Here is a 24,021-nt window from a genome sequence, read left to right as displayed (position 1 = left end):
TGGGAGCATTCCACAACCCTTAAGCACCCCCAGCTTCTCACCTTGTGGCATTTGTAGTAGTAGGTGAGCAGCTGGGGCATCCGGTCGATTTCAGTAAACACCTTCACAAACACTCTGGACTGATCTAAAGGAGAACAACATCAAAGATGTCCAAATGGGTAGCAGGCTTCCTGTTGCAGACCAGAGAAAGAATTCACCTGGCTCAATGGGGATATATGTAAGCTCGCCTTCCGAACTGCCTGCCTACACAATGAATTAACTCATGCATGGAGAATATAGATACGAAAAATAAGTCAAGCATAAGGGCAGAATATGTGACTCAGAAGACACTGTAAGCCCTGGCTTGTTTAGATAACGCATCAATAAGCATCAGCGACAGAGCTCAGATTATACATCAGCAAAGTCACTGTTCCACGGAAACAGTGAAATGAGTTCGAATCAGGACTGGGACGGCGCTGGGGGTGGGAGGGGGGTCAGGGGGTAGGAGCTAAGCCTGAGCTGCAAAACTGAGGGAGACTCTCACTCTCAGGGTTGTGCAAGAGCACGGTGAGAGCCTCCTTAGATTTTGTGCTTTAGGCAATCACCTGCCTCACCTCCTCCTGGCCCAGACTAGAATCATAAAATGTCAGCGACAGAAAGGTATCTGAAAAACCATCAATCGAACTCATTTCACAGGGGAGGAAAAGGCTGCCCAGAGAGCTTCTGCCAGCTGCTGAGAATAAATCATGCTCTTTACTGCCCCAGGGCCTTTGCACTTACTGGGTCTGGGATGATCTTTCTGGCTGTGTGGTTCTCCCCTTATCACAAGGGCCTTTCCCAATCAGCCAACCTAAATTAGGTTTCTCCTGTTATTAATTCCCTACCACACCTTTCCCTTTGTAGAACTAATTAAGATCTGTATTATTCTATTTAGTTACTTGTAAAACAGTTTATCTTTCTCACCCTCGGATGTACAAGCTCTATGAGGCTGTGACCTTTCCTGTCTTGTCTCACTGTTTCCAGAAATTAGTACAGGACATGGTAGGCACTCAAAAAATGTAGTAAATTAATGACTTTTTTTTTTCAAGGTTTTTATTTATTTATTTATTTGACAGAGAGAGAAGCAGGGGGAACAGCAAGCAGAGGGAGAGGGAGAAGCAGGCACCCTGCTGAGCATGGAGCCCGAAGTGGGGCTTGATCCCAGGACCCTGAGATCATGAGCTGGGCTGAAGGCAGACGCTTAACCGACTGAGCCACCCAGGTGCCCCAATTAATGACTGCTTTAAATAGCATTGTTTTTCAGCAATATAAATAGCATGTTCGTGGTGGAAAAAGTGGAAAACAAGTAAGAAGAAAAAAACTGCCTATCACACTCTGTTAAACACTGTCAACATTTTGGTGTATATTCAAAGACTGCTTTTAGATAGAAACTGCTATAATGTTTACTAATCTAAAAATATAACCACAACTTAAAAAATTTCGACCCCACAGAATAGAACTTATTTCCTGAAACAAATAATAAAGCAGAATTTGGCGATACAGCAAACCCAGTTAGTAAAAGCGTTGGAAAACTTAAAGGTGGCATGTGAGTCTTTAGCCCTTACAGAGGAATTCGAGTTTTTCAAGGTTGGTACGTTAAATTAAACACAAATTTGTAAAACTGGGGGGAGGTCCCGATTCAGATGAGAGAGAGAAAGAAATAGGAAACCTACTTTGGCAACCATAATAAAGACTTCTAGGCTCCTGCCAACACCACTGACTCAATGCAGAAGGCACTGCTGAGCCCCTGCCTGGTGAAGAGCCGCCTGCTGGGTGCTGTGGGGTCTGGTGGTAGACATGTTGTTTTGCAACCACACCCCACTGCCCTTCTTCTGAGAGAAGTCTGGTTGTTCTCCGAGGGACCGTGGACCTGCCTCCCATTCTCCCATTTTCATTTTTTTTTGTTTTGTTTTGTTTTTTACAAAGCAAAAAACTTAGTTTATATTACAGAATAATACCATTAGCATTTTCCTACAGCTGCTAGTGATTACATGTACCTAAGACAGAGTGAATGTCAATTGTCTTTATCAAATAATAGTATCATTTATTACTTTGGTTTTGTTTCCAGTTTTACTGACAAGACATCACTGTATAAGTTTAAGGCATACATCATGCTGGTTTGATCTACACATATTGTGAAATAATAATAACAGGTTCAGCTAACATCCATTTTCTCATACAGACACAGTAAAAAGAAAAGAAAGAAGAAAAGAATAAAGGGGGAAAAATTATTCTAGTGATGAATACTCTCAGGATTTACTCTCTTGACAACTGCCTTGGGAAATCCTATAGAAATGTTAACTACAATCATCGTGTTGTATGCTATATCCCTGGTACCTACTATAACTGAAGTTTGTACCTTTTGACCATTTTCCATTTAAATGTTTCTAGTGAAGCTGACTCTACTCCAGATCTGGGGTATGGCCAGCCAGAGCCTCAAATCCACCTGATCAAAGTAATTGGTTCGGAGGTGCAAAAGCCTGCCCATCAATGCAATCAAGATTAATCCTGGGATCTCTTCTTAAGCTGTGAGGTGCAAGGGCCACCACAAAAAGTGCACCTGGAAGTAACTAACACTAACACAGAGAGAGAGAGAGCCAAGAAATGGCAAGAGGGACTGGGTCCTAATAATATCACAGTTTGCAAAAACTAATGATGTAATGTATGGTGATTAACATAACAATAAAAATTTAAAGGAAAAAGAAAATAACACAGTCTGTGCTCCTGGATCAGCAAGACCTACTCCTGAACTTCTCAGTTCCATAAACAACACAGTCTCTCTTTTTCATTTAGGCATGTTTGAATTGGATTTCTGTCACTTGCAAAGAATCCCAAACTGATACAGGCCTCATGTGAATAAGATGGGGTCCCTAGTCTCTATGCCATCCATCCACAGTGTAATATAGGGCCAATGGATTCTTATTATTTCAAATAAACAACTGATTTTGGATTATAAATAAGACAACATAACAAACAGCATCGATGGGAAATTTCATTTATGTTGCTTTTGCACATGATCTCACGTTCTATTTAGACATAAGGAAGCACTTCTCACACAATGCCCTGCACAGAGGAGATATGTCACAATTACCTGTGAAGTGAAATGAAATAAATATATGGGAAGAAATGCTCTTAAATCTCATCCTAAAATATTTCCCCCACTGCATCAGTCTCTACTACTTCATCTTGGAGGGCTACACTTCCCCCTTCCCCCACTCTCTGTCACTCATTTTTTTCTGGGGAAAGAGAATATCTGGTTGAACGTATCAATAAATATAAAAAGAGGTGAGGATAATATCAAAGGCCTTTGATATACAACGTAGCTAACAACATAAAAAAAAAAACAAAAAACACTGTGGAGAAGCTACTGTCACCCTTTTACATTCACACTTCTTCCAAAGCTTCTCCATTTATATAACCTCACTTCAACCTCAGTGCAACCCTAGGAGGCCAGAAGATGGGAAATTGGCAACAGAATAAATAAGCCCGACCAGATCACACAACCAGAAGGGCCGAGACCGCCTCTCAGCTGGGTTCCTGAGGCATCATCTAACTCCTGTGACTTGTCTAAAAGGACAACTAACAGATGCAAGAGTTTAAATCTCAGATCCAGCAAACAATTCCAGGAGCTATGCTGGTCCCGTTCAGAGAAGAGGAGAGAGTTTCAGAAGGAAAGTCTCTGGGGAAAAGGGGAAAGGCACTTAGAACATCTTACTCCCATTTTGCAAAAAAATGAAGGCCTATGGATGGTAGCAAAAATGAGAGGGAATAGGGGCGCCTGGGTGGCTCAGTCGTTAAGCATCTGCCTTCGGCTCAGGTCATGATCCAGGGTCCTGGGATGGAGCCCCACATCGGGCTCCCTGCTCCGCGGGAAGCTTGCTTCTCCCTCTCCCACCCCCTCACTTGTGTTCCCTCTCTGGCTGTCTCTCTCTCTGTCAAAATAAATAAATAAAATCTTAAAAAAAAAAAAAAGAATGAAAGGGAATAAAAAGGCAGCCAGAAATATAAGGATAAAGTGAAGCTGAAGAGGAAAGGAATTAAAATCATAGTGCCTGATCTGACTCTACAAAAATGAACTGAGCTTACAAAGTTGTGATAACAGAAACACTATTTATTAATTCAGTTAAAAGCAATGGTATACAAGGAGAATGTGAAGGGGAGAGAAGAGTGGTATGAAAGCGAAATCTTTAGTGATAACAATAGGAAGTCAACAGACAATGCCTAAAGTTAATATACAAAGAAATAAAATAATAAATGTATTATGCAGAGGGGCACCTGGGAGGCTCAGATGGTTAAGCATCCGACTCTTAATTCCAGCTCAGGTCATGATCTCAGCGTTCATGGGATCGAGCCCTATTTTGGGCTCTGTGCTCAGCAGGGAGTCTGCTTGAGACTCTTTCTCCCCCTCTCCCTCTGCATTGCCATCTCCGCCCCCCCCAACCATGCATGCGTGCATGCGTTTTCTCTCTCAGAAATAAATAAATCTTTAAAAATAAGTAAATAGGGGCGCCTGGGTGGCTCAGTTGTTTAAGCGGCTGCCTTCGGCTCAGGTCATGATCCCAGGGTCCTGGGATTGAGCCCCGCATCGGGCTCCCTGCTCGGCAGAGAGCCTGCTTCTCCCTCTCCCTCTGTCTGCCGCTCTGTCTACTTATGCTATCTCTGTTAAATTAAAAAAAAAATCTTAAAAAAAATAAAAATAAGTAAATAAATGTATTATGCAGAAATATAAAATGAAATGCCAGAGAAAAGAGCTCTGAGAATTAAAAGTGCTCTCCTGGGATCGGGACTGGGGAATGAAGTGGTAGAGGAAAAAAATGTTCTCTTCCCCAGTAAGACCTCCAGTACTGTTCAACTTTTTCAACACTGTTGGTGAGGGGAACAAATCTTAACTGAATTCAAGAAACAGAAAAATGAAACCAATGAAGTCATTTGTAGGTCTGGACTTCCAATTTGTAGTGTAGCTCCAACTGCTGAGCTAGCGGGCTTCTTAGAAACACGGCTGCTCCTGCAATTCAAATAGAACCTTCACGAGTTCCTGACTGGTCTCTTAGGACTTATTCCCTTTGGGTTTCTGTGAGAGCCATGAAATCTTGAAGGGAGGTCCAAGAGAAAGGAATAACGTTCCGTTATTCTGGGGGAATGCCTCCCCCAGAAGCAGGAGTATAGAAATCGTAGGGTGCGTGTTCCATACTCCCTTTACTAAGAAGGAAATTGAGGTCTCACTGCTAAGAGGCAGCAGCCCAAAGATTTCAAAACTGGCCTGTCCATCTCCCAAGTCCACACTCCTTCCACTTGGCCAACAGACCTCAGCAGACTTACTAATAAACTGCTAATAGCCATGAAATTCTTCCCCGGATGGAAACTCCTCAGTCTGTTCAACGCAAACTACGCTCTGTCCCCAGCCCTCCTGTCCAACCTCATTTCTTGACCGTTTCCCAACGTTCACTCCATTGAAATGGGCTTAACTGTTATTCCCACAACTGCCCGAGTTTTCCCATTTCTATACTACTCCTATGTATGTTGTTCCTTCTGCTGGAAACATTCCTTCCCACCTATCAAAATCCTACACCCATGGGAAAATGCTCATGCCATGGTGCTCACGGGAGGAAAAACAAGGTACAAAATTGTATATATTCAATGGACAGTTCTGCCTTAAAAGATATAGGTACACACTCACAGGAAAAAAACTAGAGGAAAATACTAACAGTCATCTCTCGGTGCTGAGTTCACTGGTAAATCATCTTCTTTTTTATATTTGTGTATATCTTTCCAATTCTCAATAACCTGTATTACTTTTATAATCAGAAATAATTAGGGGCACCTGGGTGGCTCAGTCATTAAGCGTCTGCCTTTGGCTCAAATCATGGTCCCAGAGTCCTGGGATCGAGCCCTGCACTGGGCTCCCCACTCGACTGGGAGCCTGCTTCTCCCTCTCCCTCTGCCGCTCCCCCTGCTTGAGCTCTCTCTCTCAAATAAATAAATAAAATCTAAAAAGAAACAATTAAAAATTTTTAAAAAATTACATCCCTCGGGGCACCTGAGTGGCTCAGTTGTTAAGCGTCTGCCTTTGGCTCAGATCACGATCCCAAGGTCCTGGGATCGAGCCCCGCATCGGGCTCCCTGCTCCTCGGGAAGCCTGCTTCTCCCTCTCCCACTCCCCCTGCTTGTGTTCCCTCTCTCGCTGTGTCTCTCTCTGTCAAATAAATAAATAAAATTTTTTTAAAAAAAATTACATCTCTCTTTCAAAGTTCTGCACATATATTAGCTCTTTCAGAAAAACTTCCTCGATTTTCTGTCATCTTTTCCCTTCATTCCGGGGATGGTTAAGACAACTTTCACATTCCATCTTGTAATAAAGTTATTTGTGTACTTGTTCTCTCCCAGCCTCACCCTCAACCAAGCTGTAAGGTCCCTGAAGGACAGCAACCTTATCTTAGTCATCTTTTAATTCCCTGCTGTTCCTCCCATAATCAGTATTTTAAAATAGTATTTAAAAGGGAGTTATCCTATCAGGCTCCCTGCTGCGCAGGAAGCCTGCTTCTCTCTCTCCCACTCCCCCTGCTTGTGTTCCCTCTCTCACTGTCTCTGTCAAATAAATAAATTGAAAAAATAAAATTAAAAAAAATAAAAGGAAGTTATCCTTTTGAAATGCCTACTTTGAATTACACCAGATAGGAATTGTACAAAAGCAAACAAAGTCAACCCCTTAAATGTTCACATATTTGGTGGCTTGAGGAATAAGTAAATAATTTGGTAAACATCAGCATTCCACACATAGCAGTGGACTCTAAGAGCCAAATTCTGGTATTAATATCAAGTAGTTTCTTACATATTTTCCTAAGGGCAGAGGAAAGGACTGAATGGGAGCCCTTGCTTCCAGGCTCAAAGCTGAGAAGCCAGGGTGGCAGCCTTGGGACAGGTCTTCAGCTGCGCCACTCTGGCACTCGTCTGCCCCCTTCTGGCCAAAACTCAGATGCCCCCGTCTCAGAAAGAAATTAAAAAAGAAGAAAAAAAAATTTTAAACTGCACAAACAGGTACCCAACCTTTTATACTTGCTGAGAAGGAAAATCTGTGAGAGCCACTATTGTGATGATAACCCAGCTAGGCTTTGGAAATCTGCTGGCAGATCTCACTTTGATGGACAGGAATCCATGAGTTGGAAGATGGCTATTTGCCCCTAAAATGCTTATTATTTCCCCATGATCCCTTAGATCATTGAAGCTTCCTGCTACATGTAAAACTGTGCTACAGAAAGTTGCTTCAGGGACGCCTTGGTGGCTCAGTTGGTTAAGCAGCTGCCTTCGGCTCAGGTCATGATCCCAGGGTCCTGGGTCAAGCCTCGTGTTGGGCTCTCCGCTCAGTGGCGAGCTTGCTTCTCCCTCTCCCTCTGCCACTCCCCCTGTTTGTGCTCACGCGCTCGCTCTCTCTCTCTCTCTCTGTCAAATAAATAAATAAATAATCTTTAAAAAAATAAAAACTGGGGGAGACGAACCATTAGAGACGATGGACTCTGAAAAACAAACTGAGGGTTCTAGAGGGGAGGGGGGTGGGGGGATGGGTTAGCCTCGTGATGGGTATTAAAGAGGGCACATTCTGCGTGGAACACTGGGTGTTATGCACAAACAATGAATCATGGAGCACTACATCAAAAACTAATGATGTAATGTATCGTGATTAACATAACAATAAAAATTATAAAAAAATAAAAAATAAATAAAAATAAAAACTGTTAGATAAAAAAGCACCTTGGCCTTCCAGGGAAGATGTCTGATGAAAGAGCACATGACTTTCGGGTGGGTGGGGAACCTTCCTGATGCTCACCAAAATTCACCACCAGGAGAAAAACACAACACCATTTCGTCTGTGCTGAAGCCAGGGAAATATCTATAACTACGGAACTTCCAAGAAAGTAATCAGATAATCAGTCACTTTGGCCCAAGGTGAGTGGGGATGCCAGGAGCACTCGGAATGCCAGCAGGGAGCGGCTGATCATGGCAGGACAAGGTGGAGACAGGGAGCAAAGCGGGGGTCTAGTCTAGGCAAGGGGAGAAGGGCTTATTTCTGCTTCAGCCCAGCAGCGGCTAAAAAGAGCCATTTCCCCCTTCCGAATCCATCCTGCCTACAAAGAGTGGGTCTGGAATCAAGCCTGATTTAAATCTGTGAACAAAGGTAGTCAAATATAGCTTGCCCTCACTACCAAGGCCCATAATCCTGACCCAGAGGGCATCATTCAAACCTGATTCCAGTAGCAAACCCCTTCAGAATGAAAGGAAAAGCATTCAAATTCATGGAGCCACCACCTCCCCACCTCCATTCCTACTTCTTCTCCAACCCCACCTAACCATAGGTGCACCCCAACCACATCCGTGGAGCTCTGTGGGTCTTTAGCTGCAACAAATTCATGAGCAAATGGGAGAAGGCTGCCAGATGGTGACTTTCCAGAACCCAACTCCAGTCCTAGGATCCTGTTGATGACGAGAACACTCCAAACAGATGACTGACAAATGGATAAGTTATGGAATGAAAAGGCCGGAGATGAGTACTGAATCCATTCTCTTTAGGCAACTGGAGAGCACAACACAGAATGCAGCCTTTAATTCAAGGGAAGAGGAAAGCTCTCAACAAAGCCCAGGTAAATAGGGAGGGGCTTCCAAAGAGATCGCATTGTTATTTTCCAGCAAACAGCAAGCCCAGAAAAAAGCAGCCACATATAAATATGACTAAGCAGAAACAAAAACAAACCAAAAAAACCCCACAATAGGACCTATGCAAAAGTAAAGGAACAGAACGTGCAGAAGGTACATCATAAGAGCACTTCAAGAAGAAGCAGAGAGAGGACAGTAAGGAAGTCGAGGACTTTACCACCATAAACCAACTAGACCGAACACACACACACACACCTCTCCACCCAACAACAGCAGAATACATATTTTTCTCCAGTGCCCGTGAAACATTCTCCAGGATAGATCATATCTGAGGCCAGAAAACAAGTGTAACTAAGATGGAGGAAATCTTATATCCTTTCTAATCACAATGAAATGAAACTAGAAATCAAAAGAAAAAACAATGGGAAAATTCACAAATATGTGGAAATTAAACAACAGCCTTAAACAACCAATGGGTCACAGAAGATATCATAAGGAAAATTAGGAATTATCTTGAGACAAATGAAAATAAAAACACAACATACCAAAACGTATGGGATGCCACAAAAGCAGCACTAAAAGCTAATTTATAGCTGTAAATATTTATGTTAAAACAGAAGAAAGATCTCAAGTCAACAACCTAAACTCTACATCCTAAAGAACTAGGAAAAAAAAAAAAAGAATAAACTAAACCTAAAGGTAGCAAGAAGGGAAGAAATAATAAAAATCAGAGCAGAGATCGATATATAATAGAGCAAAACAAAAAAGAAGTCAACAAAACCAAGAGGTGGTTCTTTGAAAAGATGAACAAAACTGACAAACTTTTAATTAGATTCACTATGAAAAAGAGAGAAGACATTTCAAATAAATAAAGTCAGAAATGAAAGAAAGGACACTACTACTGATCTTACACAAATAAAAAGGATTATAAGAAAGCACTATGGGGGCGCCTGGATGGCTCAGTCGGTGGAGTGTCCAACTCCTGATCTCAGGTCTTGATCTCAGGGTTGTGAGTTCGAGTCCTGTGTTGGGCATGGAGCTTACTTTAAAAAAAATAGGGGCACCTGGGTGGCTCAGTCAGTTAAGCATCTGACTTCGGCTCAGGTTATGATCTCCAGGTCCTGGGAGCGAGCCCCATGTTGATCACAAGCAGAAGCAGTGCGTCTGCTTCTCCCTCTCCCTCTGCTCCTCCCAGAGCTTGTACTCGTGCTCTCTCTCTCAAATAAATAAATAAAATATTTTTCTTAAGTAAATAAATAAATAATAAAATAAATAAAAAGTCCTAGGAACAGTTATACACCAAAAAATTGGATAATCTAGATGAAACGAACAAATTCTTAGACACACACAATACCAAGACTGAATCATGAAGAAGTAAGAATTCTAAATGGATCTAAAACTAATAAGGAGATTGAATCAGTAATCAAAAACCCTTCAACAAAGAAAAGCACACCAAACAGCTTCACTGGTGAATATACTAGACATTTCAAGAAAAATTAATACCAATACTTCTCAAACTCTTCCAGAAAACTGAAGAGGAGGAAACACTTTCTAACTTATTCTACGAGGCCAGCATTATGCCGATCCAAAGCCAGACAAAGACAATACAAGAAAAGAAACCTACAGACCAATATCCCTGATGATTTTTTTTTTTTTGAGAGAGAGAGAGCACACGTGCACTCAAGCGGAGGTGGAATGCTCAAGCAGACGCCACACCCAACGCAGAACCCAACACAGGGCTCGATCTCATGACCCTGAGATCAGGACCTGAGCAGAAATCAAGAGTCAGACACTTAACCAACTGAGCCACCCAGGTGCCACATCCTTGATGAACAGTGATGCAAAAATCCTTGATGAAATACGAGCAAACCAAAATCAGCAGCACATTAAAGGATAATACTCTACAGCCAAGTGGACTTTATTCCTGAGATGCAAGGATGGTTCAATGTATGAAAATCAATCAATGTAATATACCATATTGACAGAATGATGGAAAAAATCCACACGATCATCTCAAATGGTGAAGAAAAGAATTTGATGCAATTCAACACTTTTCATGACATAACTCAACAAACTAGGAATAGAAGCAAACTATGTCAGCATAATAAATAAAGTTTCATATATGAAAAGCCCCCAGTTAACATAATACTCAGTGGTGAAAGACTATTTCAAACTTTTCCTCTGAGATCAGGAACAAGACAAGAATGCCTGCTTTTGCCACCTCTATTCACCTTAGTGCTGGAAGTCTTAGCCAGAGCAATGAGGCAAGAAAGAGAAATTAAAAGCATTCAAAGAGAACAGGAAGAAGTAAAATTATCTTTGTTTGCAGATGATATGATCTTATAACCAGAAAACCCTAAAGATTCCACAAAAAAACCTGTTAGAACTAATAAGTGAATTTGGCAAAGTTGCAGGATACAAAATCAACACACAAAAATCAGTTGTGTTGGGACACCTGGGGTGGTTCAGATGGTTGGGCGTCTGCCTTCGGCTCAGGTCATGATCTCTGGGTCCTGAGATCGAGCCCCACGTCAGGCTCCCTGCTCAGTGGGGAGACTGCTTCTCCCTCTCCCTCTGCCTCTCCCCCTGCTTGTGCTTTCTCTGTCTTTCTCTCTCTCTCAAATGAATAAATAAAATCTTAAAAAAAAAAATCAGTTGTTTTTCTATATTGACAATGAACAATCTGAAGAGGAAATAAAATTCATTTACAGTAACATCAAAATAAAGAAAATACTTAGGAAAAAATGTAACAAGGAGCTGAAAGACTTGTACTCTGAAAATGACAAAACACTGCTGAAAGAAATTAAAGAAGACACAAATAAATGAAAAAACATCCCGTGTTGATGGACTGAAAGACTTAATACTGTTAAGACGGTAATACTACCCAAAGCCATCTACAGATTCAATGCGATCCCTATCGAAATCCCAATGGTGTCTTCTGGAGAAACAGAAAAACCCATCCTAGAATTCGTATGGAATTTCAAGGGACCCCAAATAGACAAAACAATCTTGAAAAAGAAGAGTGACGTTGGTGCTCTCACACTTCGTGACTTCAGAACTTACTACAAAGCTACAATAATCAAAACAATGCGTGTGGGGCAGGTGGGGGTGACAGCGTGGTACTGGCATAAGGACAGGCATATGACCAACGGAGGAGAGCAGAGAGCCCAGAAATGAGCCTTCACGGGTACAGTCAAGTGACTTTCAACAAGGGTGTCAAGGCCATTCAATGGGGAAAGGACAACAAGTGATGTTCAGAAAACTGGATATCCACATGCAAAAGAAAGAAACTGGACCCTTACCTTACACCATATACAAAAATGAACTTTAAATGGATCAAAGAGCAACATGTAAGAGCTAAAACTATCAACTCTTAGAAGAAAATGGGAAAAATTTCATGACACTGGATTTGGCAATAGTTTCTTACTTATGACACCAAAAACACAGGCAACAAAATTAAAAACAGATATATTGGACTACAACAAAATTTAAGATCTGTGCATCAAAGGACACTATAAATAGAATGAAAAGCCAACCCACAGAATCAGAGTATACAAATCATATATCTGATCAGGGATTAATATCCGGAATATATAACAAACTCCTACAACGCAACAATAAAAAATAAATTACCCGATTTTAAAATGGTCAAAGGACTTGGGACACCTGGGTGGCTCAGTCGGTTAAGCGTCTGCCTTCGGCTCGGGTCAAATGGGATCGAGTCCTGCACTGGGCTCCCTGCTCAGTGGGGAGCCTGCTTCTCCCTCTCCCTGTGCCCCTCCACCCTACCCGTGCTCTCTCTTGCTATCTCTCTCTCAAATAAATAAATAAAATCTTAAGAAAGAAAGAAAGAAAGAAAGAAAGAAAGAGAATGCTATTAGTGAAATGAAAAACAATCTTTTGAAAAATAAAAAAGACTATGGGGAGAGTTGATAAAGAGCTAAAATAGACCAGAGGGAACATGACATAAAGGAGGGGAAAACGGAGAGCTGATGGACAGACAGCTGATGTTCTCAAAAATGGAAAACAAATGGAACAGAAAAAATATTTTTTAAGAAAGAAATTTTCTAGGGCGCCTGGGTGGTTCAGTGGGTTAATTCGGCTCAGGTCATGATCCTGGAGTCCAGGGATTGAGTCCCACATCGGGCTCCCTGCTCAGCGGGGGGTCTGCTTCTCCCTCTGACCCTCTTCTCTCTCGTGCTCTCTATCTCTCATTCTCTCTCTCTCAAATAAATAAATAAAATCTTAAAAAAAAAAGAAATTTTCTAGAAACAGAGAAAGACATGAATCAGCAAATAAAAAGAGCTCACACTATGTTCTAGAAAAATATTTTTCCCAAACTGAAAAATAATCTAGTGAAGTAACTAAAGTATAAGGCAAAAGAAAGAATTGTATAAGCCTGAAGTCAGCAAACTATGAGCCAGCAGGCGACAGCACCACCTGGTTTTGTCATAAAGTTTTACTGGAACACAGAGAAGCCTATTCATTTACACACAGGCTTTCACACCACAACTGCAGTTAAGTATTGGTGATAGACAGCACACGGCCCAGAGAGCCCAAAATATTTACTACCCGGCCCTTTACAGAAAATGCTTGCTAACCCCTGCTTTAACTAGTACAAGGAAAAGAAACTAACTACCAAAAAAAAAAAAAGAATCAGGCCAGTCTCATGTTCATAGTGAAATACAGTTGGCAGAAGACAAGGAATCAAGGCTTCTAGATTTCCACAGGAAAAACAGTGTGATCCAAAAATTCCAAAAGCAGCCATTTTCTTCTATATGTAAAAGCAACAGAAAGACATTCTTTACTACATAAACACTGAGGATATGCATATAATCCCCATGCCCTTCCTGAGGTGAAAAAAATCTACTTAAAAAACCGAATCCTGGTCATGAAGAGAAGCCTCAAAGAATTAACAAACGGGGAAGAGGTGTGCTGAAAAGTCTAAAAGTGAGCACTGAATCCATTTAAACAAGAAATTGAGCATAAATAACCAATTATTGGTTAGAAAATGGTTATGAAAAGATAAAATATCAAATATGAAAATTTTCTAATATTTAAAAATTTAGAGAGAAAAGCCACATGATAAAAAAATTAATAATTTGAAAATTAATAATGAATAATTTGACAATATACCATGATTAAAATTCTAGACTATGCAATCTTGTAGACTGGCCAAGGAAGAGGGATGGTGGAAAGCAGGAAGAGGAGTTAAAGCACACTAACTGGGGGAGGCAGATGGTGTTTCTTTCAGGAGGCTGATAAATTGAGAAAGAAGTTTAGTTTAATATAATTTGAAATCATAAATCACTAGAAAAACTAAAATCAAGTTATATATCTTTCAATCATCTGTGAGAAAAAAAATCACAAAGGAAACAAACATAAAGCAGAAAATACAGAGACATACAAAACTGACAATTTCTGTCAAATAAAACCTAAATGGGATAAAGTCACTTATTAAAAAGTACAAGGATTAGATCAAAAATCAAGATTCAACAAAGTGCTATCTCCAATAGCCAAGTCTAAAATAAAACATCTCAGAAAGTTTGAAGGTTGGGGCACCTGGGTGGCTCAGTCGTTAGGCGTCTGCCTTGGGCTGGGGTCGTGATCCCCGGGTCCTGGGATCGAGCCCCACATCGGGCTCCCTGCTCCATGGGAAGCCTGCTTTTCCCTCTCCCACTCCCCCTGCTTGTGTTCCCTCTCTCGCTGTGTCTCTCTGTCAAATAAATAAATAAAACCTTAAAAAAAAAAAAAGTTTGAAGGTTAAAAAAAAAAATGGGTAAAGCCATACTAAAGCAAGTACAAACAAAAAAGAAGGCAGAAGTTGTAATATTCATACCCAAGTTGAACTGCAGACAGAAAGCATTTAATGGGGCCATGGCAATATTTGATAAAAATGTTCCTTAAAACCTAACAGAGTGGGGCGCCTGGGTGGCTCAGTCAGTTAAGCATCTGCCTTTAGCTCAGGTCATGATCGCAGAGATTGAGTCCTGCATCTGGTTCTTTGCTCCTCGGGAGCCTGCTTCTCCCTCTGCCTGCCACTCCCCCTGCTTGTGCTCTCTCTTTCTCGCTTTCTCTAATAAATAAATAAAATCTTTTAAAAAAAAGATATTTGCTAATAAGACCTCTATGAAAAAATTCTAAATAAAATATTAGCAAATACCCAGTAGGACACTAACAGGCATACACACACGTGTGTGTGTGTGTGCGCCCACACAGACATCCCATAACCACGTGGAGCTTGTTCTTGAGTTGCAAGAATACAAGGGTATTAGGAATGCTATCAATATGATTTTCCTTAGTAGGTCACAGGAAATAAAAATCAGATTTGACAAGGGTCAAAACTCGTCAAACAGTACACTTAAGATATGTGCGTTTCTCTGAAAGTAAATTTCACCTCAAAAAAAGAGAATCATAAAGCAATACTGAACTCTAGTTATTGACATGAATGCTGAAGCATTTAAGAGTGAAGTATGCCTATATCTATAAGTTACTTTGCAATGCATCCCAAACAGAACCTGGATGGACAGAGAGATGGATGGGTGTGCAGATGTGTGACAAAGCAAATGTGGTAAAACACTTAACTAGGATCTAGGTGGTGTGTCTGTCATGTGCTTATCTCAACATTTCTGTATGCTTGAAAATATTTATATAAACTATTGAAAAAAGGCAACCCCAAAAAAGTTACAACTTAACTTCCAAGCTACATAATTTAATCCACAGTAAGACGCTCAAAAGGCTGAAGACTTGGAAAGCCTTACCTTTGTGAGGAGGTGTGCAGAGATGAGAGGGGGCCCGCACTTACCTACAGACTGGGAGGTGAACGCCGCCACAATCTGTGGGGAGGCCAGGGCCTCCAGCCTGTTCTTCAGTGCCTCCAAGTGCACACATTTTTCCGAGTAGTCTGGTGTATCAACAAGCATCATTAAGCTGTTCTGCATACCTGTCAGCTTAGCAGAAATCACAGCTATGTCCTATAAAAGACCAGAATAGAGGATATTTATTTTAAAAGATCCCAGGCCCTCCAGTGGCACCTGGGTGGCTCAGTTGGTTAAGTGTCTGCCTTCGGTTCAGGTCATGATCTCAGGGTCCTGGGATTGAGCCCCGCGTTGGGGAGCCTGCTTCTCTCTTTCCCCCGGCTTGTACTCGCTCTGACAAATAAATAAAATCTTAAAAAAGAAATGCTGTTTTTTAAAAGAATTAAGAATGTAGTAATTGTGTTTCATTTCAGCACTCAACAGGTGTCTACAACGTGTCAGACACTGTATTAGATGTTTGAGACACAAAAAAGATCACATTGCAGCCCCTGAGTTCCCAACATATTGGGACAGCAAGATCGGGATGTAGTTTAAGGAGTATGGCTCAGGCGCTACCGGGGGCCCAGGGGAGGGAGCAAGTGAGTCTGCCCGTGAGAGGCCAGGAGCCAGCAGGGATGGGTGGCTGCCACAGTGGTTTAGGAGAAAGACAATGGGAAGTGTGACCAGAGTGGTGGCAGAGGGATCCAAAGAACGGACAACTGCAGAGATATCGGAGAGGCAGGGAAGAGAGCACGGTTAAGGACCGCTGAGGTTTCTAGCCTAGACCCTTGCTGGGGAAGTGCCGCCATCAACCAAGACAGGGAGGCCAAAGGGAAGAGCAAATGGGGAGTGGTTCTAGACAGAAATAATGAATTCAGTTTGCAGTGCCTGGGGGGGAGCCAGCCGGATGCATGTGGTCTTGTCGGCAGCTGGTTCTGAATATCGGGATAGTTGGGAGGGGCAAAAGCTTTCTAACTCTTAGCTAGTTAATATTAGTAGTGTACTGACTGCAATCACGCACGTGCCAGGAATCCAGGAAGACTGCAGCTCACATTCACGAACCCTACATCTATTACCTTGTCATGAGCCCAGAGGAGGCTCTGAAATGGAATGGGAAGGAGTATGGCCCTCCTGCACTCCCAGATAAAGGTAAGTGATAGAGAATACTAGATTGCAGAGTACAAAAACGAAGTGCAGAGCAGCGTTCACAATGCACTGCCATTCAGGGGAACAAAAGGGCAGGGACCGTGTGTGTGCGCGTGCGTGTGTGTGTGCGCGTCGGGGGTGTCAGGGTTACGAGAAAAACATTTTTCACCGTTTATTCCTGTTTACTAATTTTTTTTCCCCTCATGCACTGAGCACTTTTTAAAAACCTTGTGAGAATTTTAAAAATTAGCAAAAAGTGGGGGGCACCTGGGTGGCGCAGTCAGTTAAGCTTCTGCCTTCAGCTCGGGTCATGATCCCAGGGTTCTGGGATGGAGTCCCGCATTGGGCTCCCTGCTCAGCGGGGAGCCTGCTTCTCCCTCTCCCAGCTCATGCTCTCTCTTACCATCTCTCAAATAAATAAAATCTTAAAAAAAAAAAAAAAAAGAGGGGTGCCTGAGTGGCACAGTCGTTAAGCAACTGCCTTCGGCTCAGGTCACGATCCCAGGGTCCTGGGATCGAGCCCCGCATCGGGCTCCCTGCTCCGTGGGAAGCCTGCTTCTCCCTCTCCCACTCCCCCTGCTTTGTTCCGTCTCTCGCTGTGTCTCCTCTGTCAAATAAATAAATAAAATCTTAAAAAAAAAAAAAGAAAACTAGCAAAAGAGATAATAAAAGAATTCATTTTGCTTAACAACTGAGAGTTTTTCATGAGACATCACCTGACCTCATCCTGATAACCGGGTATCAAAAGCATTGCTATTTTCCACAGTTGGCAGTCCTGGAGGGTCCCAGGATGTGGAAGGGCCCCTGCCTGTGGTCCACACTCTCATTTTATCCATTTTCTCTGCCTTTTTCACTGAGTTTTCTCCTGAACTCTCTGTGACGAGAAGGCCATCAGTCAAGATACCAACTCCAGAGGTGTAAAGACCCAGAGCAACTGCAGGTCTTCCCACCCTTTGCCTGTGTGTTTCCACGCAGGGCTTCTTCCTATCCCTTGTGGATTCGAGGAAAGGACTTTCTCATTTGTTTCTCCAAACCTCAAGCACCTGCCTACCCAGCCTGCGGACATCCCCTAAACTCAAGACCTACTTGAGTCTTGAAGGTCTCCTCGATATCAGCACTCAGTGTGCTCCACTTGTCTGCTTCCTGAAGGGACTCTGCCGCAAGCTGCATTCTGGACTTGACCTGGTCAATTTCTACCAACACCTAAAAGAGAGACAAGAGGTCAAAGACTAAGGAAGTGGCAGTTCCTTTATCTCTACCCTCCACTGGCGACTTCAAACATAAGTATCATGGCACACTCCCGTTTTGAGGGAGCTTCTGTGAATGTCTTCCAAAACCAAGAATCAGCATTAGGGACAGGAGCGTGAATACCTGCATCGATTGAGACGTATCCTGTTCAAATTTTTTAATGTCCTCCTTGACAAGAATCATTTGTTCTTTCAGAAAAGACGCCTCCTGTTTCAGGGCTTCAACATCGCGGAGCACTTTGGGCATGTTCTGAAGAGCCTGGTGACTTGTTTCTGTAGCAAGAACCGAAGAACAAAAGGTGAAAATCAGACCAGTCACCAGTGAACAAGATGAAGAGATCAGAAGACAGGAAGGGAATTTTCCCCAAAGCACCCCCAACCACACAGTTTTCTGAGCCTGTGGACGATGGGGAGTGCAGAAGAGGTGGGCTGGGAGGTGGGCTCTGCCAGGACCATGTCTTCCCCAGTCTGATCGGTGTGGGCCATGGGATTTGACAAGGAAGGAACCATCAACCTGACCCAAAATCAACGCTTTTCCACCACTGAGTTAAATTGAAACTCCCTTTGTGAGGAGAGAAAATGAAAGAATCTGACACTGGGTAAATGCCAGCTACGCCCCAGGTGATCTACAAACATTCTATCACATAATGTCCACAGGAATCATTAGCAGTCACCTCTTACAAATAAGGAAACTGAGGCTCAGAGAGGTTGAGTAACTTCCCTAAGATTTCACAGTGCTGAAACCAAGCCTTACATGTGTCTGGCCCCAATGTCTGCATTCCATGGTCTTTTCAAAACAGAGTCCACAGACGACCAGCGTCAACTGGGGCACAGTTAAATGCAGGTCCCCCGGCACCTGCCAGTTTCTTATTTAACAAGTCTGGTAGGAGATCAGGTGACATTAAGAAACTATATGGTTTTTGTTTTTTAAATGTTTTATTTATTTGACAGAGAGAGACAGAGCGAGAGAGGAAACACAAGCAGGGGGAGTGGGAGAGGGGGAAGCAGGCTTCCCGCGGAGCAGGGAGCCCAATGCGGGGCTCGATCCCAGGACCCCAGGATCATGACCTGAGCCGAAGGCAGACACTTAACGACTGAGCCACCCTGTTTTAACAGACGTCCCAAACATAGAATACAATTTGCACATCTTTGCACACTATGATGTGTTATGTGGAATTGGGAGAGTTACTAGCATACCCCTCTGACCCTTTATTTTTTTTAAAGATTTTATTTATTTATTTGAGAGAGAGAGAGAATGAGAGAGAGAGAGAGCACGAGAGGGAAGAGGGTCAGAGGGAGAAGCAGACTCCCCGCTGAGCAGGGAGCCCGATGTGGGACTTGATCCCAGGACTCCAGGGTCATGACCTGAGCCGAAGGCAGTCGCTTAACCAACTGAGCCACCCAGGCGCCCCCCCCCCCGACCCTTTAAAGGGCAATTCATCGGGAAATCAACCCAGTAAGTCCAGCGTCTTCTGCTCTACCAGTGCGATGAATGGAACCTTAACATCTTAAAGAAATATTTCAGGAACCTGTTCATCCGGCTGTGCCATAAAATAACAATGTGTTTCCAGCACTGACCCCGGGTAAAGTTCTAAGACTAAGAAAACAAAGATAGAACAAGGATTTCTTCTGTATAGAGACTGACTTTGAACAATGCTGACTTTTTAACAACATTGTTATGGCCCCAGCCTTCCACCTGTTAAACCTCGAAGTCACTCTTCGGTCCTTGCCGTTCTCTGTGTACCTCTTTTTCCTTCTCCACAACCCTCCCCCCACACCAAATTTAGTCCACTCTTTTTTCCATTTTAAAGCTATCACTTGCAGTGGTTGCCTCTGGGAGGGTAAGGGCCAGATTTCACTGTGAAGGGGAATGGGGGCACTTTCTTGGGTGATTGTAACATTCTCCTTCTTGACAGAGATTTGAGTTATCCTAGCTGTATACATTTGTCAAAACTCATTACACTCATCAGATAAGATTTTTTTTTAAGATTTTATTTGTTTATTTGACAGAGACAGCGAGAGCAGGAACACAAGTGTGGGGAGTGGGAGAGGGAGAAGCAGGCTTCCTGCTGAGCAGGGAGCCCGATGTGGGACTCGATCCCAGGACTCTGGGATCATGACCTGAGCCAAAGGCAGACGCTCAACGACTGAGCCACCCAGGCACCCTCATCAGATAAGATTTGTGCATTTCACCTTATGTAAATTTTGTTAAGAAAAAAAAAAAGAGCTGTAAACAAGTACTGAATTCTATTATGTTTAGGGTACCCACTAAAATGTACAGGGGTAAAGTATACTAACCTCTGCAACTCATTTTGAAATACATCAAAAAATAAGATGGGTGAATGGAGAAAGGGACAGGTAAATGGATAGATTTGTGATAAAGCAGGAATAGTAAATTGTTAATTGTAGAATCTAGGCAGTGGGCATATGGATGTTCACTACAATTCTCTCAATGTTACTGTATGTTTGGCACCTCCACCCACAGTCATTCAGTTCAAGAACCTGCTATCATTCTTGATGTTCTCCCCCTCTTGTCCCTCCTTCCAATCCATCAGCAAGTTCTTCCCATTCTTCCTCCTAAAAATATCTTAAATCTACCCATTTCCTACCATGCCCACTGCCACAACCCCAGTTGAAGCCACTATGATGACAGTCCACTCTTCTGAACAGTTGCCTTCTGAATCAATTGTGGTACTGTTCCTTTACACTCATTTTAAATCAAATCCAAACTCTTTAATGAGACATTAAAATCCCTGCATGATCTGGTCCCTGTTTGGGGGTTTTTCTCCCCCTGTCCCCCACTTGGCCTGTTAACCGACCCAACCTAGGACTGGGTCTTGTCCGACACTGTATCTCTGGAACCTGGAAAACAGTTTGTGCCTATTTATTTATTTGTTGACTGAATGACTGAACAAATCAGTCTCCCAACTTGGAGCCCTCAACATTCCCTCCTAGAGCCTCTGCAATAACCTCTCTTCACTGCATATTTGAGCCCTGTCTCGCCTTCCATAAAAAGAAAGCTTTAAACCTCTGAAGGCAGGGCACCTGGGTGGCTCAGTTGTTAAGCATCCGCCTTCAGCTCAGGTCATGATCCCAGGGTCCTGGGATCGAGCCCCGCATCGGGCTCCCGGCTCAGCAGGAAGCCTGCTTCTCCCTCTCCCACTCCCCCTGCTTGTGTTCCCTCTCTTGCTGTCTCTCTCTCTCTGTCAAATAAATAAATAAAATCTTTGAAAAACAAGAAACAAAAAACCTCTGAAGGCTTCCCATTGCCTAGGGGCCGAATTCCCAACTCCTTAGGATAATCAAAAAGGGGATACCTGGGCGGTTCAGTCGGTTAAGTGTCCCACTCTTGATTTCGGCTCAGGTCATGATCTCAGGGTGTGGGATTGGGCCTGCTTAAGATTCTCTCTCTCTCCCTCTGCACGCCACCACCCCCCCCCGGTCCCCGGGCATGCACATACGTGCGTGTGTGTGTGTGTGTGTGTGTAAAGAATAATCAAGCCTGGCACAGCTAGGTACCCAAGCCTCTCATGCTCCAGGGCATGGCACACACGGGCATGCACATACGTGTGTGTGTGTGTGTGTGTGTGTGTGTGTGTAAAGAATAAAATAAAATAAAATGATGGGCAAAAAGGGCTTTCACAGTTTGACCCCAATCTACTTTTCTGTCTTAGCTCCAGAAGTCTCCCCCTTCCCCCGGGAAAGTGTGATCCTATAATAATAATACTAATGACTAACGTTTGTTGATGTTACTGATGGAGCTGTGTTTGAACTTCTCACCCTTCTGTGGACTGGCTAGGCCTTTTTATACCCACATGCTTCTGTATGTGCTGTTCTCTCTCCCTTTCATCCCAGAGAGGTAGTAAGGTATAATAGATAAGACCCTGAGCTCTGGGACCAATGCTTGGGTTCAAATCCAAACTAGAAATACGATGATGGGTCAGTTACTTCACTCAGCCACAGTCTCTACAACTATAAATTGGTAATCATAACTGTGTTTATCTCTAAGGATTATAGCCAGGTTTAAATTGGAAAATTAGGCTGAGAAGGGGCAACATTAACATTTTGGCCAGGACAGTTCTTCATTGTGTAGGATATCCCAAGCATGCAGGACACCAAGCATCGCTGGGTATTTCCACTAACTGTCCATCATTGTGACATTCCTCCCCATTGCAAGGACTAAAAGCACTCCCAACAACTTCCAGATACTCAGGGGATGGTGGGGGTGGAAGGAGGTGACATTACCACCCCTGGTTTGAGAACCACTTAGTTAATACATACAGGGCATTTAAAAGAATGGCTGACACATTATCAAGGGCTCAAATATTGCTATCATATTATTATTAATGTCCTCCCCCTCTTTGCCCTATGAAGTCTTCCTTCAAGGCCTAAGACAGGGAAAACCCTTTATGATTCTCCCAGACTAGAGGTAACTGCACACTTTTTCCAGCTCTCATAACTCCTGGTCCTACTTGTAGGAAAGCCACCCTTCACTGTAATTTAACCATTTAGTATCTTCCCCACAAGGCAGCAAGCTCCTGAAAAGTAACCTTTTTGCACATGGCCCATTTCTGGGCACAGGTGTAGCAGATGTTCAATGAGTATTAGATGCAAAGTACAATAAAGAACCTGCAGTGAAATAAAGCTCCCCTCCCCCCAACATCAGCCTTTTCTTAAACACTGGACCCATCTATAAAATAAAGTTTTATTTACTGGGTCTTAAGCTTCCCTGTAGGACCCGTCTCTCCCACGCAGCCTAGCAAAGAGACTGGCGTGCAGTATGCACCTAATGAACATACGGTGAACATACTGTGACTAAAAATCGAGTAGGAGTTAATGAAAAAGTTGCTGGTGTGTATTATTTTTCATAATTAACTATCCTTGAAAGATGGTTCAAGTCTCCATTCAGGCCAGCCCATCTTCAAGGACATGAAGGTCCGCTCAAACAACGTTTCCCAGATTTGTGTCATTCCCACATGCCTCTGATACGCTTTTGCCAAATATAAGAACCAGGTAACGATTAGTTAATATTCTTGAAATTCACTCTTGGGCCTCAAAGGAAACTTGATGGCACCGCCGGGGGTGGAAGAGCAAGCCCCAGCCTCGGCAAGCGTTAGACAGGCGGCAGCGAGCTGACACCGGCCCCCGGCGGCCCCACGAAAGGTCTGGAGGAGGGTCGGTCCGGGCTCCGCCTTCCCACCGCGGGGGGCGCGGACCGCCACCGCCCCACGCCCGTCCCGGCAGCTCGGCCTTACCCTCCACCGCGTGGTTCACCTCCTGGATGAACAGCTGCAGCTTCATCACCAGCGTGGCCGCGTGGCCATCCGCCTTCCCGGCCGCCGCCTCCTTCGAACCCGTCCTGAAGGCCGCGTTGATCCACTCCTTCACGTCGAAGTCTTCCGCCAGGAACTTGGAGAAGTCCATGGCCGCACCGCCCCTCCGCCTCGGCGTCCAGGCCTGAAGAGCTGGCTCTGGCGGCAACGAGGCTGCTGAGTCGGGCGGCCCTGCGAGGGCACCGGGGCTGGCCTGGGCGGGGAGGCGGCAGGCGGAATCCACAGCACCCACTAGACTCGCGCTTCTGCGGCCCCTCTGTCAACTCGCGGAGGCAGAGGGCTCAGACTGGCCCTCGCCGCGCGCCGTACTTCTTCCGGAAGTAGGTGGCCGTTACCATAGTGATTGCCGGCGTTCCGGGCGCCCTGGAGAAAGGCCCCCGGCGGAGAGAGGCGAGCGGGTGCGAGCGTCCTGCTTCTTTTGCTAACTTAAGTGCGGGTTGAGCGCTTAAATATGTGCTTACTCTAAAGCCCTTACGTGCACTGGCGCACTTAGACTTGACAGTACTACGAGTGCCGTTATTCTCCCCAAGGTAAAGATGAAATTCGAGGCAGTTGAGCAACTCAGAGTCATGTCGCCAGAAAGTGGGACTGCGGGGATTTGAACTAGGGCAAACGGGCCACTGGAGCCTGAACTCTTTACCACGCTTTACTGCCTTCCTACAGAGATCAGATGAATCTACGCCATCTGGCCTCAGCCCTCCCTATAGCCACATTGGCCTCCTGTCCTTTCCTAACACACCACGCTGGAACTCAAACTCACCGGTTGCACCCGTTTTCTCTAGCCTCATGTGACGCCTTAGAAAAGGGAGCGCCTCCTTTGTCATAGATCATGGG

General features: G+C 43.8%; 1 protein-coding gene across 2 annotated transcripts in view; it reads right to left on the bottom strand.

Moving 5' to 3' along the window:
* Positions 1-23,470, bottom strand: part of COG7 (component of oligomeric golgi complex 7) — a 78,420-nt gene extending 54,950 nt beyond the window's left edge. Inside the window, exons 1-5 of one of the 2 annotated variants that reach the window (XM_027609951.2) lie at positions 23,110-23,278; positions 17,979-18,127; positions 17,694-17,810; positions 15,470-15,638; positions 42-124 (exon numbers count right to left, since the gene is read on the bottom strand). In XM_027609951.2, coding sequence (XP_027465752.1) covers positions 42-124; positions 15,470-15,638; positions 17,694-17,810; positions 17,979-18,127; positions 23,110-23,278 — 687 coding nt within the window. Of the gene's footprint in view, positions 1-41; positions 125-15,469; positions 15,639-17,693; positions 17,811-17,978; positions 18,128-23,109 lie in introns of both variants that reach the window. The other variant, XM_027609952.2, reaches the window with a different exon arrangement.
* Between the last annotated feature and the right edge of the window lie 551 nt (positions 23,471-24,021).

The sequence above is a fragment of the Zalophus californianus genome, chromosome 10, assembly GCF_009762305.2.
Source record: "Zalophus californianus isolate mZalCal1 chromosome 10, mZalCal1.pri.v2, whole genome shotgun sequence".
Taxonomy (NCBI): Eukaryota; Metazoa; Chordata; class Mammalia; order Carnivora; family Otariidae; genus Zalophus; species Zalophus californianus.
This window is presented reverse-complemented; position numbering and strand designations above follow the sequence as displayed.